The sequence below is a fragment of the Heteronotia binoei genome, chromosome 7, assembly GCF_032191835.1.
Source record: "Heteronotia binoei isolate CCM8104 ecotype False Entrance Well chromosome 7, APGP_CSIRO_Hbin_v1, whole genome shotgun sequence".
Lineage (NCBI taxonomy): Eukaryota > Metazoa > Chordata > Lepidosauria > Squamata > Gekkonidae > Heteronotia > Heteronotia binoei.
The window spans coordinates 37,188,520-37,209,405 of NC_083229.1; the positions used below are offsets into that span (position 1 = coordinate 37,188,520).

Sequence of the window (20,886 nt, forward strand, 5' to 3'; positions counted from 1 at the left end):
GCACCTCAAAAAGGATATTATAGCACTGGAAAAAGTGCAGAAAAGGGCAACTAGAATGATTACAGGTTTGGAACACTTTCCCTATGAAGAAAGGTTAAAACACTTGGGGCTCTTTATCTTGGAGAAACGTCAACTGTGGGGTGACATGATAGAGGTTTACAAGATTATGCATGGGATGGAGAAGGTAGAGAAAGAAGTACTTTTCTCCCTTTCTCACAATACAAGAACTCGTGGGCATTCAATGAAATTGCTGAGCAGTCAAGTTAGAACCGATAAAAGGAAGTACTTCTTCACCCAAAGGGTGATTAACATGTGGAATTCTCTGCCACAGGAGGTGGTAGCGGCTACAAGCATAGCCAGCTTCAAGAGGGGATTGGATAAAAATATGGAGCTGAGGTCCATCAGTGGCTATTAGCCACAGTGTGTGTGTATATATGTATATAAATTTTTGGCCACTGTGTGATACAGAGTGTTGGACTGTATGGGCCATTGGCCTGATCCAACATGGCTTCTCTTATGTTCTTAAAGATGGGGAGAAGATAAAAAGGTAGGTGAATGGGTTAGTGGTAAGGAGAGAAAGAAGCTGGTAAAGGAGAGGATATGGGGGTTTCCAGGAGAAGGGAAAGGGGAAATATAGTGTGGGTAGAGGGATACAGGGAAAGTCTTTTCATGTCACCTACCATCAGCAGGGCCTGGTGTCTGGCACTGCACAGTTGGCTCTGGCCCAGTTTCTGGTACTGCTCAGTTTAGTCATAGTCCCTGCATAGAGGCTGCCAGGGGAAGTGAAAGCTGAAGACAGGGGAGCATCTAACTGTAGGCTGGCTGGTGGATAGAAAGATGGAAGCAGAAAAAAGGGAGAACTTATAGAGGCTTTCAAGGAAGAAAAAGAGGAAGTAGTGTTTGGGAGGGATTAATGAGATGCTTCCTGCAAGGCCTTGTGCTAGGGATTACACCGTGTGTGTGGTGTGTTTGTTAAGTGTGCACTTTGTCATTGAATTATAGTGACTCATGTGCAACCTGTTCTTCCTTTCCCACACAACAAAATAGCAAGTTCAGGAAACAATGTCTGGAGAAACAAGCAGGGCTGGGAGGTTTTGCGCCTACTATTATTTGCCAGAAGTTGTCCACATTACACTCAAGCGCCAAATCTCCCTGTTGGCTGTTTGGGCCAGTAGGGGACTCTTTGCAAGCCCCTTGGATTACTTTTGTTTGTTTATGGGGTTTGTGTGCCACTGAAATTCCTCAGAGCCACCTGCTATATGGATAATGCATGCATAAAAGGGCTCTTTAGGGATTACTTTTCCTTCACAACTTGGAGGCTCTCCATCAGATACAGCACATATTTTATAACACCTCTCAGGTGGCTTGAGGGTTTTTTTTTTAAATGGGAAGCTAATAATATCATGACTTTCTGATATGTATATTTATGGCAGAATACTGTGTAATGGGGTGGGGACTGCCATTCCACCAGCAGTACAGTTGAGAAGTTCAGCATCTACATGCATGCTATGTGGCTCACAAGGCTTGGGTGAGTCAAACAAGCACACCCAAGAGCCACAAAGCAAAAACAAGCATGGAAGTCCTTACAAAATACCAATGGTAACCCAAGAAGCCTCACTTGAGATCCCATGTTTTATTTGTTGCTCCAAAAACAGCTCCAAAAGCAGTCGATTCTAACAAGCATTCTGAAAATTCCAGAGGTTTTGTTTGTCCTGTTTTGTTTTAATGAAGAGGTGCTGTTTGGTTCAGCTGTCGCAACCAGTCAGCTTCTCTGATTTGTTCTCATGTTGAAGAGGGAATTATAAGCTTAATGTTGAGTTTCATTACTTTTGACAGCCTGGGTCACATCCCCAGTGTTTCCTGGTGGAAGTGTATTGTATCTGAATTTCCCACAGTAATGGCAGGCTCTGGAGAGGGGAGCATCTGTTCCTGTCCAGCAGGTTATGGCCTGAACCCTCCACCCACTACTGCATTGTTATACACTCTGCAGTGTTTGATTGCCTGACTGGGTATTGCATAGCAGCTAAAACAAGCCTGTGCTTCTGAAGAAGTGCTTGTAAATCCTCTGAGTAAATAGACTCCAATATAGAGTACTCCAGTAGTTCAGTGACAGGGAAAGCGTCATCCACACCTCTATTGTTCAGGTGGGGCTACCCCTTTCCCGGAATGGAACAAAATTGCTTGTGGGGTGAAAAATTCATTAAGGTCTCTCCTACACTCAAGAAGGATCACTGCTTTTGGGGTGGTAGAGTTTTATTATGCTTAAGCATCTTCCCTGCAGTGAAGAATGGATTGTTTTTGATTGCAGTGTGTTGCTAATGGTTCTTTGCACCTGACTGTCAGCAGTTAATGCTGGCATTTGGTTTGTTCATCCCACGCTATTTTCTATAACTACTAGACAGCAGGGTAAAATGTGCTGCCGTAATGTCAATAGCAGGAAGGAGGGGGAGAGAGAGAGGGAGAGTTGATTACATTAAGCAAACATAAATATTTCATTAAACTAGCAAATGCCTTTCTGAATACAGGATTGCGTGCTCTGTTTAAAGGCTAGGAGAGCTGAAAGCTGAGCTGAGCTGAGCTTGTGAACAGAAATAACGCATCTGGAAATCTGGGGAAGCTGAATTGTCTGTGTACTGAAAACAAAATGAGAGGAGCCTCCGGTTGCCATTACAGACCTCTCTTTTATGCTCTCTCTCCCCCCATGTAAACTTAAAGTTTCCACAGTGGACCAAATTGTGTCCCATGGACCATTTCAGGTTGGGGAAATGGTGGAGCAGGGAAAATTGAAATCCCTTCTCTGTGTGCACACCACAGTTGTAATCTGAACAAGGCATCACACATGGGAACTGAGAAGGAGAATCCACGGCTCACTTGTGACAATTACATAGGACTCAGGATGCTGACCCCAGAACCAACCTGTGTACTAATTTGTTGCATTTTATCTTCCAGACAGCAGTACTTAATTGAGAGGGGTGGAGGAGAAATTATGTGGTAGTGGTAATTAATGGAGTGACATTTTCCCCAGTTTATGGCCATGAAAGCTGTCACCAAATTTTGCATAAAACTGCTTTGAGTTCTATCACAGAAAAAGATGGGATACAAATATTTTAATAGATGTTTTATATGGATGTTTCTGCCCAAGTTAAACATCAGAGGACCTTCCAGGGAAGCAAAAAGATCATCAAGGGTGTGCAGAGCACCAGTCTGCCCTCCTGTGAAATTTCAAAGTGATGTTGGAGAGTCCTGTTTCAGCTAAATGAATGAAGAATTTCAAGAGGAATTAAAAAGAATTTTATAAGACTGATACATTTCTCATTGGGGTTAGGTAGGAGTATTCACATAGCCTTAGAATTAGAACATATGCTCTTCGGTAAGCAGGACTAATACTTGCAAATGCAAGTGCTCATAATCAAAGGCCATCACCATTGTGCAAATAACAAAGTAAGTGCACCTTTCTCAAAATTCTTAAAAGCAGCATCACAATCATTCCACAATATTCCCCTACCATCCCACAAAAGCTCTCTGTGATCTCTGAAAGGGCATGATCAAGAGTTGCAGGACAAAAAGCCACCAGGTTCTTTGTGCCATGTGGTTACCATCTGGGTTCTGTCTGCAGAACAACCCAGAAAGTGATTGCAAGGCACGCCTTTAGTTATAGTCTCACACAACACAGACTGTAATCACATGACACAAACCACCTGGTTGCTTTTTGTCTTGTAACTCGTGGCTTTTCCACTTTCTGCCCTCTGCAGTGGCCCAAGGTGGCTGACAGCATTCTCCCTTTCTCTGTTTCTATCTTCAGTATGACTCCAGGAAGGATTAGGCTAAGAAAAAGTGATTAGCTCAAGGTCACCCTGCAAACTTCCAGGGCAGAGTAAGGATTTGAATCTGGGTCTTCCAGGTCCCAATCCAATACTCTAACCACTGCATCGTGCTGGCTGTCTTTACATTTTAGTAAAACATTCAATTATATAAAACCATACATGAATGAAGTATGGTTGATAAACAAGTCTCATAATTTTATCAGTAACACCTAAGTGTAAATCAGTGCTCCCTCTAAGCTGAGTAAGTGTGATCTAGCTCACAGATTTTTGGCCTCGGGCTCACACATTTTTGTTTTAGCTCAGGAAAAATTTAGCTCAAAGCAAACTAATTTATGTAGTAGCTCATGACTTGAATGCCAGTAGCTCACAAAGTAGAATTTTTGCTCACAAGACTCCATGGCTTAGAACATTGGTGTAAATCACAGCACATTAAATACAGAGTTCTCATCTACATTGTACGCAGGCAGCCCCATAGCCAGGAATTGAGCAATTGGGGGGCCCTGATTTTTTTCAGGGGACACATAGTGGTCCCAGCCTCCATGGTCTTCTCTCCTACCACCACTGAGGAGGAAAGCTGCCAGCTCGCTGCCATACAGCCTCCCCCCTCCCCACAGCTGCCCTAAGGTGATCCCTTTCCACCCCTTTCCAGCAGCTCTGGTGGGGAGCCACTCAGAGGTTTAGATACGTTCCACACAGTCTCTTGCCCTTACCTGTAGCATGATCCAGCTAGGCAAGCCCGGCGGGACAAGGGGGGGGGGTGGAAGGCGCCACCAAGTCGCAACTGACTTCTGGGGCTACAAGACCTCCAATTCGGATTTCTTCCTGTCGGAAGGCGAGCCAAGGCTGCCCAAGTGCAGCTCCCACCCTCGCTCGAGTGGCCAGCGAGACCAGGCCAGAAAACCCCTGCAGGCGAACATCACCTCTCCACTGATCCCCAGCCCGACTGCAGCCGGGACCTCCACTTTTGTGCGCCAGCCTACCCTACCCTGCCCTGTCTGGCAAAGAAAGCCTGCAATGGAGCCATCCGCTCCCTACCCCCGCTGCCCCACATGAGGGCCAGAACGGCCTCTTCTTGCAGGTGCCCTCTAGCCCAATGTCAGCCCAACATGGAGCTTAACTTCCAGTCCTGGGTGCTGAAAGTGCCCCGTTGTTTCTGTTTGCTGAGGGGGAGAGATTTCTTCCACCCCTAAGCAAGCAGAAGCAACTTGGAGCTTAACTTTCAGTCCTGGGTGCTGAAAGTGCCCCATTGTTTCTGCTTGCTAAGGGGTCAGAGATTTCTTCCAGCCCCTAAGCAAGCAGAAGCAACACAGAGATTAACTTTTAGTAATGGGCGCTGAAAGTGCCCCGTTGTTTCTGCTTGCTGAGGGGTCAGAGATTTCTTCCAGCCCCTAAGCAAGCAGAAGCAACGCGGAGCTTAACTTTCAGTCCTGGGCGCTGAAAGTGCCCCGTTGTTTCTGCTTGCTAAGGGGTCAGAGATTTCTTCCAGCCCCTAAGCAAGCAGAAGCTACTTGGAGCTTAACTTTCAGATCTTCTTCGTGGTCTCTGTGCAGTCCCACACATGGGTTTTCCCGCTGGGATGAACCAGACCTCGGAGAATTTAAAGCTCGCCTAGGCGTTTATTTTGGCACGCATTCCCTCCCGCTCTGGGGAGCAGGCATCCACTGCACATGCCTGGAGCGAGGGGAACCCACCCAGTTTCTTTCTAACCGCCACCCGGGATAGTCCTCCCTCGCTGTGTCTCCTTTGTCAACCTAGCCCATTTACCTCAGCCTTACCTTATCCGTGACTGACCTCCGTCCGATCTCGCTTCCGATCTTCACTTCTCTCTTCTACTGGTATCGTAAAAAAAAAATCTTTACCCGCTTTTCTATCGCTTTGCTTTCCTTCCCTACCCCCCCCTACCCCTCCGGGCATATGGAAGGAAAAGATCTTAAAATCACTTTTTAAAAGTGTGCTCGCTGTGGGGCGAAAATCCCATAGTTTGACAGCCATTCACAGTGTTTGTTTTGTTTGGGTGAAGCCCACAGAACGGACACTTGCATCCACTGTAACCCGTTCGGAAAGCAGGCCAGAAAAAACCACGTCGCAAGGTTGAAGAGTCACCTCTTGGAATCCTCTCTGCGACCTGCTATGTTGCATCCTTCTGGGCCCCAAAGATCGCCGCCTTCCCTAACTCCTCAGAGGGATGTGGCGAAACCGGCAGCTTCAGTGGCCTTGGCTCCCAGCAAGTCTAAGTCCGGCAAACATACAAAAAAATCCCACGAATCCAAGAAGAAACACTTGGAATCGTCATCTAAGGGGCATCAGGAACCGAGAGGTGTATCAAAGTCAACCCCACCGGATCCCAGAGCTTCTGACGCTGCGGCTCCAACGGCAACTTCCGTACCGAAATCGCCTCCAACTCCAGCCATATTAACGCAACTGTCGATACTGATGGACAGGATCAAAGAGGAAGTTATACGAATCCAATCCCGATCTCCACCATCCATTCACGCCTGAACACTTCCTAACTGAGGAGCCGACAGAATTGTCGACCCAGATGCAAGAACACCAACTCGACCTACACTCCTTCCGGGACGTGTCCGCACCAAGGAGATTCAAAGATGCCACTGTATCTCCGCTTCACATTGAATCCCCTTGACACCGGGAACCCTGGACCTATCGGTACCGAGAGAGATCCCCTAGCCAAGGGAGAGATAGAGATTTACACTGCCGTCGGTACCATGAAAGATCTGCAAGTCGAGAAAGAGATCGGTACTGTTACTACAATCGGTCTCAATCTCCATCTAGATTTCCATACAGACGTCACTACACGCCCTCGAGATCCCCTTCGGTTGATTACCATCGCCATCAAGAATACCCTCGGTACCGTACCGATTGATACCAAGAGGCGGGACCTCGGTACCGTGACAACTCTTCTCAACCACGATGCAGAGGAATGGCCCAGCCGCACCAGGATCCGACATCACCGACTCCTTCAACATCGACTTCGAAACAACCTTTTCAACGGCCGAATCAACCCAAGACGAAACCTCTGCCTACGGTACCGACACTACCCACAACACCTGATGTCCCAGAAGAGGAGTCTGAAACTGAAACCTCTGAATCATCGCATTCAGTCTCCTCCCCAGCATCACCAGCATCTAATATTACTAAGCCAGCTGAGCTGTCCCCTTCAGAAGGAGCAAAATCTTATTTGGATTTAATTTCCAATATGGCCACCACACTCAATATCAAGCTAACAACTGATTTTCCAAAAATATCCGATGTTGTCCATGACTTGGTCCATGCCGATCTACCTGCAGGATCTGTTCTACCCATGTTACCTGTCCATCTCGAAGCCCTGAAGGAAGCCTGGGACAAACCAGCCTCCATTGCTCCGACATCCAAATGCGTAGAATCACTATATAAGATTCATGCACCAGAATCCAAGTTTCTATTTAACCATTCTGCTCCAAATTCGATGATCGTGTATTCGTCATCAAAGTCTAAGCAAACATGTCATCCTGTACCACCAGAAAAAGAAGGAAGAAAGCTAGATACACTAGGCAGGAAGCTCTACTCCATCTCTACAGCCACAGCCAAAATAAATAATTATCTAGCTTATTTTGCTGCCTACTCCTATAATATCTCCTCACAACTGAGTAACCTAGTAACATCCTTCCCAGAAGCTTCCCAGAAACAAGCTTCTAAGCTCTTACAGGAGCTTAATCGCCTAAGCAAACAGCAAATCAACACTGTAAGACATGCTGTTGGCTGCTCCTCAAGGTCGATGGCTGCTTCTGTTGCACTACGCAGGCAAGCTTGGTTACGCTCATCGTCTCTTCAACCAGACATAAAGTTCAAAATTGAAGACCTTCCTTTCAATGGACAAGGCTTATTTAATGCAACCACTGATGACATCTTGACCACAGTGGACGATAGCAGGAAGAGAGCCAAGAGATTAGGGGTGAACCAGCAACAATCTCAAACTAATAGACAAAGACCATGGAAGACACCATTTTACAAACGCCCTCGCTCTCCCAGACAAACCGACTACTGGAAGCGTAAGGCCCCTCCGGTTAAACAGCCATTCCACCAACGCCAACGGCCTCAACCAACCAAGAAGACTGCCACGGCTACAAAGCAGTCTTTTTGACTTGTTCATCCTGCCACCACCACCAATACATCATTACCACCCAACTGCACCCAGACTCCTTCCCTTTTACCCAATGTGGAAGTCAATAACAACAGACTCATGGGTCCTAACAATTGTCCACAGGGGCTATTCCATAGAGTTCGCTTCGCCCCCGAAGAGCCATCACTTCATACTTACCCCTCCCTCCCTACCTCTCCAAGAAGAAATTGCCGCTTTGCTGGCCAAAGCGGCAATAGAGCTAGTTCCACCTCAATACCATCACACGGGATTCTACTCCCGATACTTTCTAGTTCCAAAAAGAGATGGAGGGCAGCGCCCGATACAGGACCTTCGCGAACTCAACAAACATATACAATACAAAAAATTCCGCATGATCACTCTGCAGACCATCCTGCCTCTCATCCCCAAGAATGCTTGGATGGCACTCATCGACCTCCAGGATGCATATTTTTATCTTACGACCAACCATTGCCACAGAAGATTCCTGAGGTTTGCTGTCAGGAATGATCACTATCAGTTCCAAGCACTCCCTTTTGGCCTATCCACAGCACCAAGAATCTTCACAAAGTGCATGGCAGTGGAAGTGGCATCCCTTCATCAGCAAAGGATTGCAGTTTACCTGTATATAGACGACTGGCTCATAGTGAGTCATTTCAAAGAACAATTGAAACAGGATATTTCAACAACTCTGGAACTTCTGTCATCTCTGGGGCTACAAGTCAACCACCAGAAATCCAATCTCGCCCCAACTCAAGATATTCAATTTATAGGAGCACGTCTATCGACTGCAGATCACAAGGCCTACCTGCCAATGGACAGAATCGCCAATATTCAATCTTTGGCCAACACTATAATATCTCAACCAACCCAGACAGCCTTCACCTTCCAACACATGCTGGGTTTGATGGCAGCCACAACTTCGGTCCTCTCTCATGCAAGACTCTGCATGAGACCCCTACAACTGTGGTTCGTTCGATCGTTCCATCCTCAGCATCAGTCTCAACGAACCCTACTGACAGTCCCACGTCACATTTTGCCAGCATTGGAGTGGTGGACAATACAGAATCATCTCCTCATAGGGATGCCATTCCTAAGACAACCTCTATCAGCCATCGTCACCACGGATGCCTCAAGATGGGGTTGGGGAACCCATTTCGACACATTAACAGTGCAAGGACAGTGGACAGCATACGAGAAATCTCTCCACATCAACTGCCTGGAACTCCTAGCAGTCCACAGAGCACTCAAGTCCTTCCTACCATCACTTCACGGTCGTCACATTCAAGTGACATCAGACAATGTGGCGACTGTGTTCTATATCAACCGACAGGGAGGGACTGCATCCACCTGTCTCTGCAAAAGAGCTCTAGCCCTCTGGTATTGGAGCATTGCACACAACATATATCTAACAGCTGTGCACTTACCAGGGGATCAGAACATCCAAGCGAACACCCTAAGTCGACAACTCGTCAACGACCATGAGTGGACACTCAAGAAGTCATATCTCCAACCAGTCTTCAAAAAATTGGAGTTCCCCTTGTCGATGTGTTTGCCTCTCCAGACAATGCCCAATGCACCCGATTCTATATGCAAGGCTCCCCTTCAATCCAATCTGCGGGGGATGCCTTTCTCCAACAATGGGACGGACCAGTTCATTTTCTGTTCCCGCCCATTCCACTAATAACAAAGACGCTCCAAAAGATCCAACTGGATCAAACCAACTGCATACTAGTCACACCATGGTGGCCCCGTCAACCTTGGTTTACAACCCTTCTCCTCCTCTCCAACAGCATATTCCACTGCTTCCCTCAGGCTCGGGATCTCCTTTCACAACAGAATGGCAAGGTCCTGCATCACGACCCAGGTCACCTCCGACTGACCGCATGGAGGATCAGTTTTTAGACTTTCCTGAGGAAGTTAGACACATCGGCCGTTTTCGCACTAGCGTTTGCTCCGTCGTAGCGCCCCATTTACCTCCGGATCTTCTCTTGGATTTCGCACATCTTGCTCCGGCGCTGCGGTTTGCTCCGGCGCTACAGGGATTTTACGCCGGAGTATGTTTTTCAGCATGTTGCCGGAGTTTCCGAAAACCTCCGGATCCACTCAGCGGAGTTTGCTGTGGGAAATCCATCCACGCCGGATCGACTGCTTTGTGGGCGGCACCCTCTCCCTTTCCGTCCTCCCACCCCATCCACCCCCTTGGCCAATCATCAGCCTTTCGCGGCGCTTCCCCGAAGTGCCGGCGCGGCCATTTTTTTTTTTAAACTTCACAGTTTTGCGTAATAGCGATATTTCGAAATTAACAAAGGGGAAAAAAAAACCCTCCTGGAATAGTTGCGTTATTTCGCTGTTGCGTTATCCCCCGCCTCTTCTCCCTTTAGGGGCCCCGGTGGGGGGACCGCGGCAGCCCCCCCCAGCAGGCCTTTTCCAGCCAGTTCGTTTCGGGTCTAGTTTGGGGAGGGCGAGCGGGAAGGAGGCGGTTTCAGCGGGCCGGCGGAGGGGCCCCGGCAGCTTCGACTCTCCCCAGCTCAAACCCCCCCACTTCACTTCCATTTGCGCCCCACTTGACACCGCCGGCTTCCCGCTGCCGCCGCCGCCTTGGCAAAGGGAGCCCAGCCGCCCAGAGACATTTGGCGGCGGCGGCGCTTCTCCATTGTTGGGGGGGTGGGGAATCTAGTGCCGGTGCGGGCCAAAGCGTTCATGTGCGTGTGTTAAAAACGGAATGCCTCCCTCAGCTGTGCCACCAGGATTTCTGGACCTGCACAAAATCGCCATGTATAAAATGGGAAGTTGGAGTCCTGCATTCTTCTCCCTGGCTACATTCCACTCGGTTAGAAAATAGACGGAGCTCGCTCTTCACACCCGCCACAGAAGGGGAAGGAGAGAATGGGGCGGGGGGGGGGAGCTCTGGCAGCAGGAATCAGTCAGGTCCCCCGTTGCAAGCGCCAGCCGGAGAGGGGAAAGAGAGCGGAGGAAATCCCAGCTTCGCCACCCGGGAGGGAGCGAAGGGAAGAAGCTGCCACACACACACACACACACACACAAACCCCTCGATTTCTCTCTCTTCGTTATTGCGATATTTCGCAAATTCAGAATTTGGGGGGGGAATATAGTGCTAGGAATGCTTCTGTTAATACATAAAGGACTGTGGAGGACTCTACAGCTGCAGCCAATCCATGAGCAGCAGCAGCACACGTGATGCGGTTTGTCCACGAAATGAAGGGGAGGGAACAGCTCGATGTTACGTTAGTACGTTAGTACGTCATTACGCAACCAGACTTGCGCTTAAAAAAAAAATGATTGACAGGGCATCGAACTCAAGCCGATGCCAGTGGGAAAACGATTTGAGCCGGGGCTTCAGGGAAGGCGACTCCGCAAAGAGTCACTAGTGGGAAAACGAGAAAAATGATCCGGAGATAATTGCGCCGGGGAATAAGGGGAGCAAACGCTAAGTGGGAAAACGGCCATCCTGTTGAATGCCAGAAAACCATCGACTAGGGAGTCTTACACCCTAAAGTGGAAGCGGTTCACTGACTACGCTACTCACCACAAATTCCATCCTGCATCATCTTCTATATCGCAAATCCTATCATACACCCTTTTCCTCTCTGAATCTGGTCTTACCTATTCCTCGCTGAAAATGCATTTAGCAGCCATTTCGGCTTTCCATCTGCATATAGAGGGACGCACAGTATTCTCCCATCCTGCTGCAAAATAATTTCTTAAGGGCATTCTACATCTTCGACCACCAATCCGTCAATTATATCCTACCTGGAGTTTATCCTTAGTCCTAAACCAACTAATGAAACCTCCCTTTGAACCAATGGCATCTATCCCACTACATCTCTTATCGTGGAAAACAACTGCTAGTGGCACTTACATCGGGCAAAAGGGCCAGTGATATATGCGCCTTTCGAGCAGACCCTCCTTACACTGTCTTCCACCATGACAGGGTAGTTCTACGACCTGACCCTGCTTTTCTTCCGAAGGTTGTGTCACCCTTCCATTTACAGAAAACGACTACGTTACCGTCCTTCTTTCAAAACCCTACTGACAGGGGTCGAAGAACTCTACACAATCTTGATGTACGTCGAGCCCTTGCTTACTACATAGACAGGACGGGTCCTTTTCGTAATGACTCGAGACTTTTTGTAGCTTACGGAACCCATAAAAAAGGGCAAAGAATTTCTACCCAGAGACTCTCTAAATGGCTGGTGGCTGTCATTGCACTATGCTATCAACTGGCTAAGCAACCTGCCCCAGAACATCTATGAGCCCATTCCACAAAAGTTCTTTCTACGTCATCTGCCTTCTCCAGAGGCATGCCTATGGAAGACATCTGTGCTGCTGCAGTTTGGTCTTCTACATCGACGTTTGCCACGCACCATGCAATAGATGTTCGTGCACGGCGAGATTCGTCCTTTGGAGAGGCTGTACTCTGCTCCATCTTTGATTGAAGCCCACAGTCTCTCCATTGGTAAGTGCATTTGTATTGTGTTACCTGAATGTTCTTGACTGATATGCATGTTTAACCTCTGAAGTTTCTTTTCAGAACCAGCACCCACCTCCGTGCAGTTCAGCTTATCAGTCACCCATATGTGGGACTGCACAGAGACCACGAAGAAGATAAACAGGTTGCTTACCTGTAACTGATGATCTTCGAGTGGTCATCTGTGCAGTCACACACGCCCACCCACCCATCCCCTCTGCTGGTTTCTTTAAGTTAGTCTACACTTATACTACTACTACTATACAGCGGCTTGAAAGAAACTGGGTGGGTGGAGTGCCTTCCCCTCACTCCAGGCATGCGCAGTGGATGCCTGCTCGCCAGAGCAGGAGGGAATGTGCGCCAAAATAAACGCCTAGGCTAGCTTTGAAATCTCCGAGGTCGGGTTCGTCCCAGAGGGAAAACCCATGTGTGTGACTGCACAGATGACCACTTGAAGATCATCAGTTACAGGTAAGCAACCTGTTTTTCTGGGCGCTGAAAGTGCCCTGTTGTTTCTGCTTGCTGAGGGGTCAGAGAATTCTTCTGGCCCCTAAGCAAGCAGAAGCAACTGTGTATGATCACGTCCTCTAAGCAAGCAGAAGCAACGGTGTATGATGATGGCAGAATGGAGGATGCAGCCGAGGCACTGGAGGCTGATTAGGAGCCCCAAGTCAGGGAGCCCTGCCTAGCAGTCAGGGAGGGGGCTGTGCCCCCACATGCCCCCTTGTAGCTACGGGCCTGTACTCAGGAGAGCTGAATTCTAAACCAACTGAGTGTACATTTATTTGTGAATGCATGAGTTGATGTACAGTATAGAAAACAAAATAACCAAAGTTTTTAAAAATAAAGGGAAGACGTAAGCTGCATGCCTGGAAAGTCACCAAAACTAAAGAAAAAGGTGTGTCTGTGCCTGCTTTGGTTTTATGGGGGGGTCTAGATATCTAACCTGAATGGCCCTGGCTAGCCAGATTTTGTCAGGTCTCAGAAGCTAATCAGGGTCAGCTCTAGTTTGTACTTGGATGGGAGACCTCTAAGGAAGCCCAAGGGGGCAATGCAGAGAAAGTCACTGGTAATCTACCTCTGTTAGTCACTTTCTTTGAAAGCCTGATAGGGTCTCCTTAAATCAAATGTGAACTGATGGTGCTTTCTATCTCTATGGGTTCTGGGTAACCCCTGTCTGCCTGTGTGCAGTGCAAGAAGCCAGATGGTCACAGTCAAACCTGAATTTAGAAGAAGACGACAGCAGATTTATACCCCATCCTTCTCTCTGACTCAGAAACGCAGAGCGACTTACAATCTCCTTTGTCTCCTTCCCCCACAACAGACACCCTTTGAGGTGGGTGGGGCTGAGAGAGCTCTCCCAGAAGCTGCCCTTGAAAGCGACTCCTATGAGAGCTATGGCTAATCCAAGGCCATTCCAGCAGGTGCAAGTGGAGGAGTGGGGAATCAAATCCGATTCTTCCAGATAAGAGTCCAGGCACTTAACCACTACACCAAACTGGCTGTAGCCATTTTGCCTGCTCGTTCACACCAAGGTGGTTCAGAGAACGTGTGGCTCACCCCTCAAACCGGTGGGTTTTGGAATCATGACAATTACAAACATTTTCTTACGTTCTACTTCTTAGGCAATCTACAAGATGGTTTCTTCAGTTATGAAGATGCCAGAAGATGAATCAACACCAGAGAAAAGAACAGAGAAAATCTTCCGTCAGATGGATACTAATCGAGACGGTAAATAATCTTTGGATGTGTTCTTTTTAACTCATTTGGTTCTGATTTTGCAAACTCTGTAAAAGGTCTAATCTGACTGAGTAAATGGAAGGATGTCACAATATGTAAATAGCAACCTGCTTCCAGGTTCCTCTGAAACACTGAGTGTTTATATTAAGATGAGATAACATATCATGACAAGCGATACTTTATTGTTAGCTTTGCAAACTTGTAGCCTGTTCTCTAACTTGGGCAGTTTGCTTTGTAGTTGATGTTAAACCCAATCTGTGGATTGGGGCTCCAATGGTATATTAGCACTCCTTGCAAAGGATGGGGAAATAAACAGAGACCTGCTTCTTCCCTGGGTCTCGAATCTTTTCTTTGCTCCCAAATCCAATAGAAGGCAGCCCTTCACTCATTGCTATGCAAAGCAGAGATAGATGTTGTTAAAAGTATGGGAGGAAAGTGGGCATTTGGCAGGCTAATTCAAGCAAGCATTTAATTTCCAAAGTCAGTAACATCGCCACTCACATACACACACACACACACAATTAAAATATGTGCCCATATGAAGATGTATGACTTAATTACTCCCCAAAATATTGTAGAGTTTTTGTAGTGCCTTGCTTGATTTGAAATATTATTTCTCCATTGGGCTATATATTTTATCTCCAGTACAACAGATCTGTGCTGTGTGTTGCTGATCCTTGTGGGAGATTCATCCATTGAAAAAAAAGGGTTTCTACATACAAATTTAACACTCCTAAGACTCTCTGTCCACAGTCACAGATGAAGAACCCCAGGCCGAGCAAAATGCCAGACTAATAGATTGATACTGTTTGCCAGTATTTAGACTAAAGTGATAGTGTTCATTATTTGCTTGGTAATGGAGAGATCTTTGCATATAGCAGTGGGCATGCCAGCCATTCTAGGGTTGCCATGTTACAGCCTAGAAGTTCCCTCTGTTCCATCCACCACTCAAGTCTTTTGGCCTGTTCCCCCCCCCCCCCCCCCGCCCACCTACTACAATAAGGAGGATACCTAGGCAAAACAGGCAGAACAGGTGATTCTGGGACAGGGGGTAAAGTGGGCCATGGGATCTCTGGATTTCAAGCTGCCAACTCTACCATGAAAACTTCACTGAACTGGATTTTTTTTTGGTGAACCAAATACTGAAAAGATCTCAGTTTTTTAAAATGTTTTTTAAATGTTTTAATAGCAGCTAAACATTGACATTAATTCTACTTAACTGAGTGGGATACATGACACTGTAATAGAATGTCATGGTACCCAGAAGATGGTTATATTCAGAATGTAAATTCTCCCTTTTTAAATAAATAATGTGAAAAATGTTAATAATTAGAAGACTGTATAATCACAAAGGTTATATTGAGAGTGACAATGGAGGGGGAATTGTACATAAGGTTAGTGAGAAGTGTTTGTGCATATGAAAAATAGACATTTGTGGAATGCTCATGCCAGATGGTGTACATTTTCTTTTTCAATGAGAGTGGGGGGAGGGGCACGATGTCAGGCAATCAGTTGTGCTCAGTGCTTACTTTGTTTTAGAATGCTGAAACCAACTTGTCTATTTATTTTTTAGGAAAACTTTCTCTGGAAGAGTTTATCCGGGGAGCCAAGAGTGATCCATCCATCGTCCGTCTCCTTCAGTGTGATCCCAGCAGTGCTGGGCAATTCTAAAGCAGCTGCTTGGATTATTTCATGTCTCTGTTTTCATTTCTTTTCTCTTTTTGCCAAACAACATTCATGGTGGTGTTGCCTCTGTGTGGCCAACTATGCCTTCTTTTGTGGCATCTTTAGCTTTCTTTGCGGCAGATCCACTAGGAGTACTACGTACTCTCTGAAATTTGACCTGGTTACAGAGAGTGCCATTTGCACAACCCAAGTCAGTTATAAAATTGTTGCAAAATCCTGTGGCCTGACCCAGGGGTAATCTCCATTTTGTTTAAACGGACTTGCTTCCTAGCATGCTTTGGACTGAAGCCTTAAGTTTTATTTCATTGTCGATTCCAAGCTTAAAAAAGAAATAGGCAAGGGCCATGAGCCCTGTTCCAAAGCTATATATGGTTCTGATGTGCATATGGAACAAAGTGGAAGAAATGTCTGCCATACACTTCAGACATTGTAGTGAGCAAAGAAATCCTGTTCATGTGGAGCTTCATTTGTGCACCAGTCATACTGGATCAGAGCACAGGTTTGCATTACAATCAGGCCCAGGATAAATTGTTTGTACCCATCATTATTTCACTGTGTTACACTAAAAGTAGACTGCAATGATTCTCTGGTAGATTCTTGCCTATCACTAATATCATTACCCCCAGCTGTTGCTTAGGAATAGACTTGCAACTACCTGGAGCTCATTGCAGCTGCTTAACACCAGAATGCAAAAATTAAAGGGTAAACAAAACATGCACAAACCCTAAGAAATCCTCCACAGTCGGTGCCTGGGAGGTCTAAAAAGTGTTGTTGTAAGAAGCATGCACAACTGTTACAACAACCCATTTAGAATAATTTTCATAGACTGTGGGACTGTTGGCACGGTGGGTACAATTTTCAGTCATCCTCAGATATGTGAATTGTTTTATAAGATGGGACCATTTAGCAAGTGATTGGCAGCAGCTACCAGCTGGTGAGGAGCGATCATTTTCACAGCTAACACACTTCATCCCTCCATGATATCATCATAACACTGTGATGCACTCACTGCTCCTATTAGGTGAATAGAGGTGGAAAAGACCTTTCAGATGTCTTGCGCAGGTGATACAATTGATCTTTCTGAAACATAGTATCCATTTGGGCATGGGGAGAATAGTAGAGAAGTTGAGGTTCTGCTATCATTTTGGATAAGGAAAGGCAATTGTGGCTCTTGGGAATGCAGGTTCAGAAAATCATACATAAGAGCAGTTCATATTTTAGTGAAGGTGATGATAGCAGACCAGGTCTTGAAGCCTGCTCTCCCACAAGGGAGTGACAAGGAAATGATGGGATTATGTCGATGAATGACAGAGAAATGGTTTGGGAAGGTGGTATTTTCCCCTTTTTTCTTTCCTGCATCATTAGGTAGACAGTTTTAAAAAAATGGTTAAGGAGAATCAGGAAGATTCACACATTAACTTTCTAAATACATGTCCTGCAAAGTTAATGTAAAAATGAGGAGGGAGGTTGGAGTAGAGAAACAGCACAAAAAAGAAAGACATTTGTCCCTTTCTGTGCCTGCCAATTCTCTCCTACAAGTATCCCTCAAGTCTCCCTCACCCCCACAAAAAATTAGGCTGCTTCTGGTCTCATAGCTTGGCTGAGAGAGAAACAGTGAAAAAAAAGACCAGAGGGGCATTTGCAGTGGGGACTCAGCAGACCAAGATCCAAGCTGCTACTTCCAATGTTGCACAGATGTTAACAGTTGACACTGAAAGAAGCCATGTCAATTTGACCATAACTTGGTATGTCCATTTTAGAAGAGGAAAGGTTGCCATGAGGTGACTTTTCTTCTCAGTTTTCATGTAGCGATATGGTTTTGTAATGGTGATTCATTTTCTGCCTGCCGTATTTCAGGTTACCGTTAGGGATGCTTCAAGGTATTTGGTTACCCCTAAAACTGGCTTCTCTGACAGTGATACTGACTGGTCGAAGCCACACCCCTGCAATATTACCATAGGAACGTGGCTTGGACCCAGCTAATGGTGGCATGGATCTAGGGAGTGACACATGTCACCTCCTGTGCTATCATGGGCTGTGTCCCTGTAGCGTTTTGGCACCATCCCCATTGTGCTCCCCCCCGGCCCTTTCTTGGATGGCTCAGTTGGAGAAACAGGCCTCACTTGCAGTTTCATACCCATTCACCATGGGATTATATTTTCACAATATTATTTGAGTCACATCTTGAAAGTGAATCAACCATGAAATGATCTTCACAATGAATTTTTCATGCTATATTTCGATCCACAGGGATAATTTTTTTAAGGGGGCAGGGAGGGGGAACACTACAATCGATACTGTTTTAGATGTAAAAGTGTAGAATTCATACTTCAGTATCGCTTGTAAGTCTGTACTGAAACACAGAAAATGGTACCATTTGTGATATATTTATACATACACACATATATATTAAATGTTTTTTTAAAAAAATATACAAAAAAGCTATAGGAGAAAGATGCTGAATGTTTTATCCTTTTGCCTCACGACAGCTTTTAATTTTTTTTAAATGTCCTGCCACGGAGCTAAGATAGTTGTATGGGCAAGACTGGAGTAAGAGAAATAGCATAACTGAGTCTCACAGACATGAATTTTTCTATTTCTGTGTAAACTTCTGCTAGGAGAATTTAGATTCAGGCTATTTGTGCACTGAAACATATTCATGTCTGCAGAGGGACTACATGTGAGCACTGCATGGAAGGAATTCCAACTTTAGGTTAGGGCTTGCATTTTTAGGAGGAAGGAAGTCGTAATGTGTCACATTCTGCAATCACTTTGAGGGTTGTAATAATGAGGAGGGCTAGGGTAGATACGCAGATGGTAGTGTCTATTCTTTAGGCTGCAACTTTAAGAATACTCTCCTGGGAGTGGGCGCGTTGAATAAAATAGAACTCACTTCTGAGCTGACTAGTTTAAGATTGTCCTCTTAGATCAGGAAAAGCAACCAAAGAACTCAGAACTTTGTGCCCTTGCTCCTGGATGTCATCGCATTGATGATAGCTAGGGAGATTCTCTGCAAGATGGAAAGGCCTTGGAAGTATTTGAGAACAGATGGTAAAACAGCCGGGCTGCTGGATTTGGTTAATTTTCTATGCCTCATAATTCCCATGGCAGTGTTATTGACTCATGTAAAACAGGCACACACTCCTTTTAAAGTGGACGTATTGCTGGCCCCATCACACCTTGGCATATAGAAGGGGAAGACATGGAAGTAGTGACAGATTTCACATTTCTGGGATCCAAGATCTCTGCAGATGGTGACTGTAGCCATGAAATTAAAAGACGTTTGCTCCTTGGGAGGACAGCTATGGCAGTATAATAAAAGTAGAGACATCACCCTGCCAACAAAAGTCCGTATAGTCAAAGTGATGGTATTCCCAGTAGTAATGTATGGCTGTGAGAGCTGGACCATAAGGAAGGCCGAGCACAGAAGAATAGATGCTTTTGAGATGTGGTGTTGGAGAAGACTCTTGAGAGTCCCTTGGACTGCAAGAAGATAAAATCAGTCAGATCAGTCAGTCTTAAGGGAAATCAACCCAGACTGTTCACTGGAATATCAGATGCTGAAGGTGAAGCTCAAATACTTTGGCCATCAAATGAGAAGGAGGCATTCCCTGGAGAAGATCCTGATGCTAGGAAAGACAGAAGGCAAAAGAAGAAGGGGATGGCAAAAGATGAGATGGCTGGACAGTGTTACTGATGTAACAAACACGAATTTGAGCAGACTTTGGAGGATGGTGGAAGACAGAAGGGCCTGGCGTGACTTTGTCCATGGGGTCGCAAAGAATCGGACTCGACTGCAACTGAACAACATTGCTGCCTTTGGCATGCATGCTTGGTACATAGGCCCATTTCATTGTTTATAGTAGGGCCACTCAGTATGTAGAAATGCTGTCCTGGGCAGAAATACAGGAGCACCAAAGGAGTAATTGCTTATGATCAGGAATGCATTAGGCAGGGCGATCCACCATTCCTTTGCTTAAATGGTGCCCCTATTTCTTCCACCTATATGTCAGGTCAGCACAGTGTCAGGATAGCATATTATTTCTCAAGCTGAGTATCTGTAAGACTGCTCCTTCAAAAAAGTGGCTGAGTGATCTTTTACAAGTGCTCTTGTAGAGGCAAAGGCCAAGTGGATCTTAATGTGATGTAAAATGTAATGTAATGATGAGAATAGCATTGTTCTGTGACTAATATGACAAGGCTGTAGTTAGAGAATAAAGGGCAGAAAGACCTGAGCAGAAGATCTCATGAGATGGCGACTAGTTGGTAGTGAATGTTTTATAAATGTAGATGGAGCAACGTATCTTCATTCATCCCCAAAGCAACTGAATTCCAAATGAAATGCCCTAATGCAATCCAATCTTTGTTGTATGTAAGAACTGCCCACTTTCTGGGTCTTCATAGTTCAACATTCTGGTTCTCAGCAGTAAGCAGCAGATGCTGCTGGAACCTCATAGACTTGGAATGAAAGTCATGTTACTTTCCCCCATCGTTTGACCTCAGCCTCTGAAATTCAGAAGAAAATCTCTCTGGACATGATGGTCCCCTCTGTAGCATGTAGGCAATACCTTCATTAATTTAATCTAGTCTTTTTATCAAACCATCTAAGCCTGGAGGCACTGGCACCTCTAGCAATAGCAGTGGATTCCATAAATGAATTGTGCATCATAGAGATATTTCCTTTTTTGGCATTTCTGAACCAGTTGCCAATCAATATCATTTTGTTCAAGCACTCTTATAGAAGAATGTACATATTTTCTTCTCTTTGTTCCATCATTTTGTACTCCTCTCTCATGTCCTTTTTTAAAAAGAAACAAACCTGAGCCTCTAACATAGTGGACCTGGTCCAGAGAATGTTATGCTTCAGCCCCTGTGAAATAAATGAGATGTTAATCATCAATAACTAGTACCTTTAAGGGGATGAAGCATGACTAGCTTTCTCTGGATTGGGTCCCTTTCTCTGCAGGATAAGTATTCCAAACCTTTGATCATTTTGATTGCCCTATTCT

At 45.8% G+C, this 20,886-nt stretch overlaps 1 protein-coding gene across 1 annotated transcript in view; it reads left to right on the forward strand.

The window, feature by feature from the left end:
* The window catches only part of NCALD (neurocalcin delta), a 97,965-nt gene extending 82,090 nt beyond the window's left edge, over positions 1 to 15,875 (forward strand). The window contains exons 3-4 of the mRNA XM_060243422.1: positions 14,077 to 14,182; positions 15,765 to 15,875. Of these exons, the coding sequence (XP_060099405.1) occupies positions 14,077 to 14,182; positions 15,765 to 15,862 (204 nt within the window). The 3' untranslated portion in view covers positions 15,863 to 15,875. The remainder of the gene's footprint in view (positions 1 to 14,076; positions 14,183 to 15,764) is intronic.
* Positions 15,876 to 20,886: the final 5,011 nt, after the last annotated feature.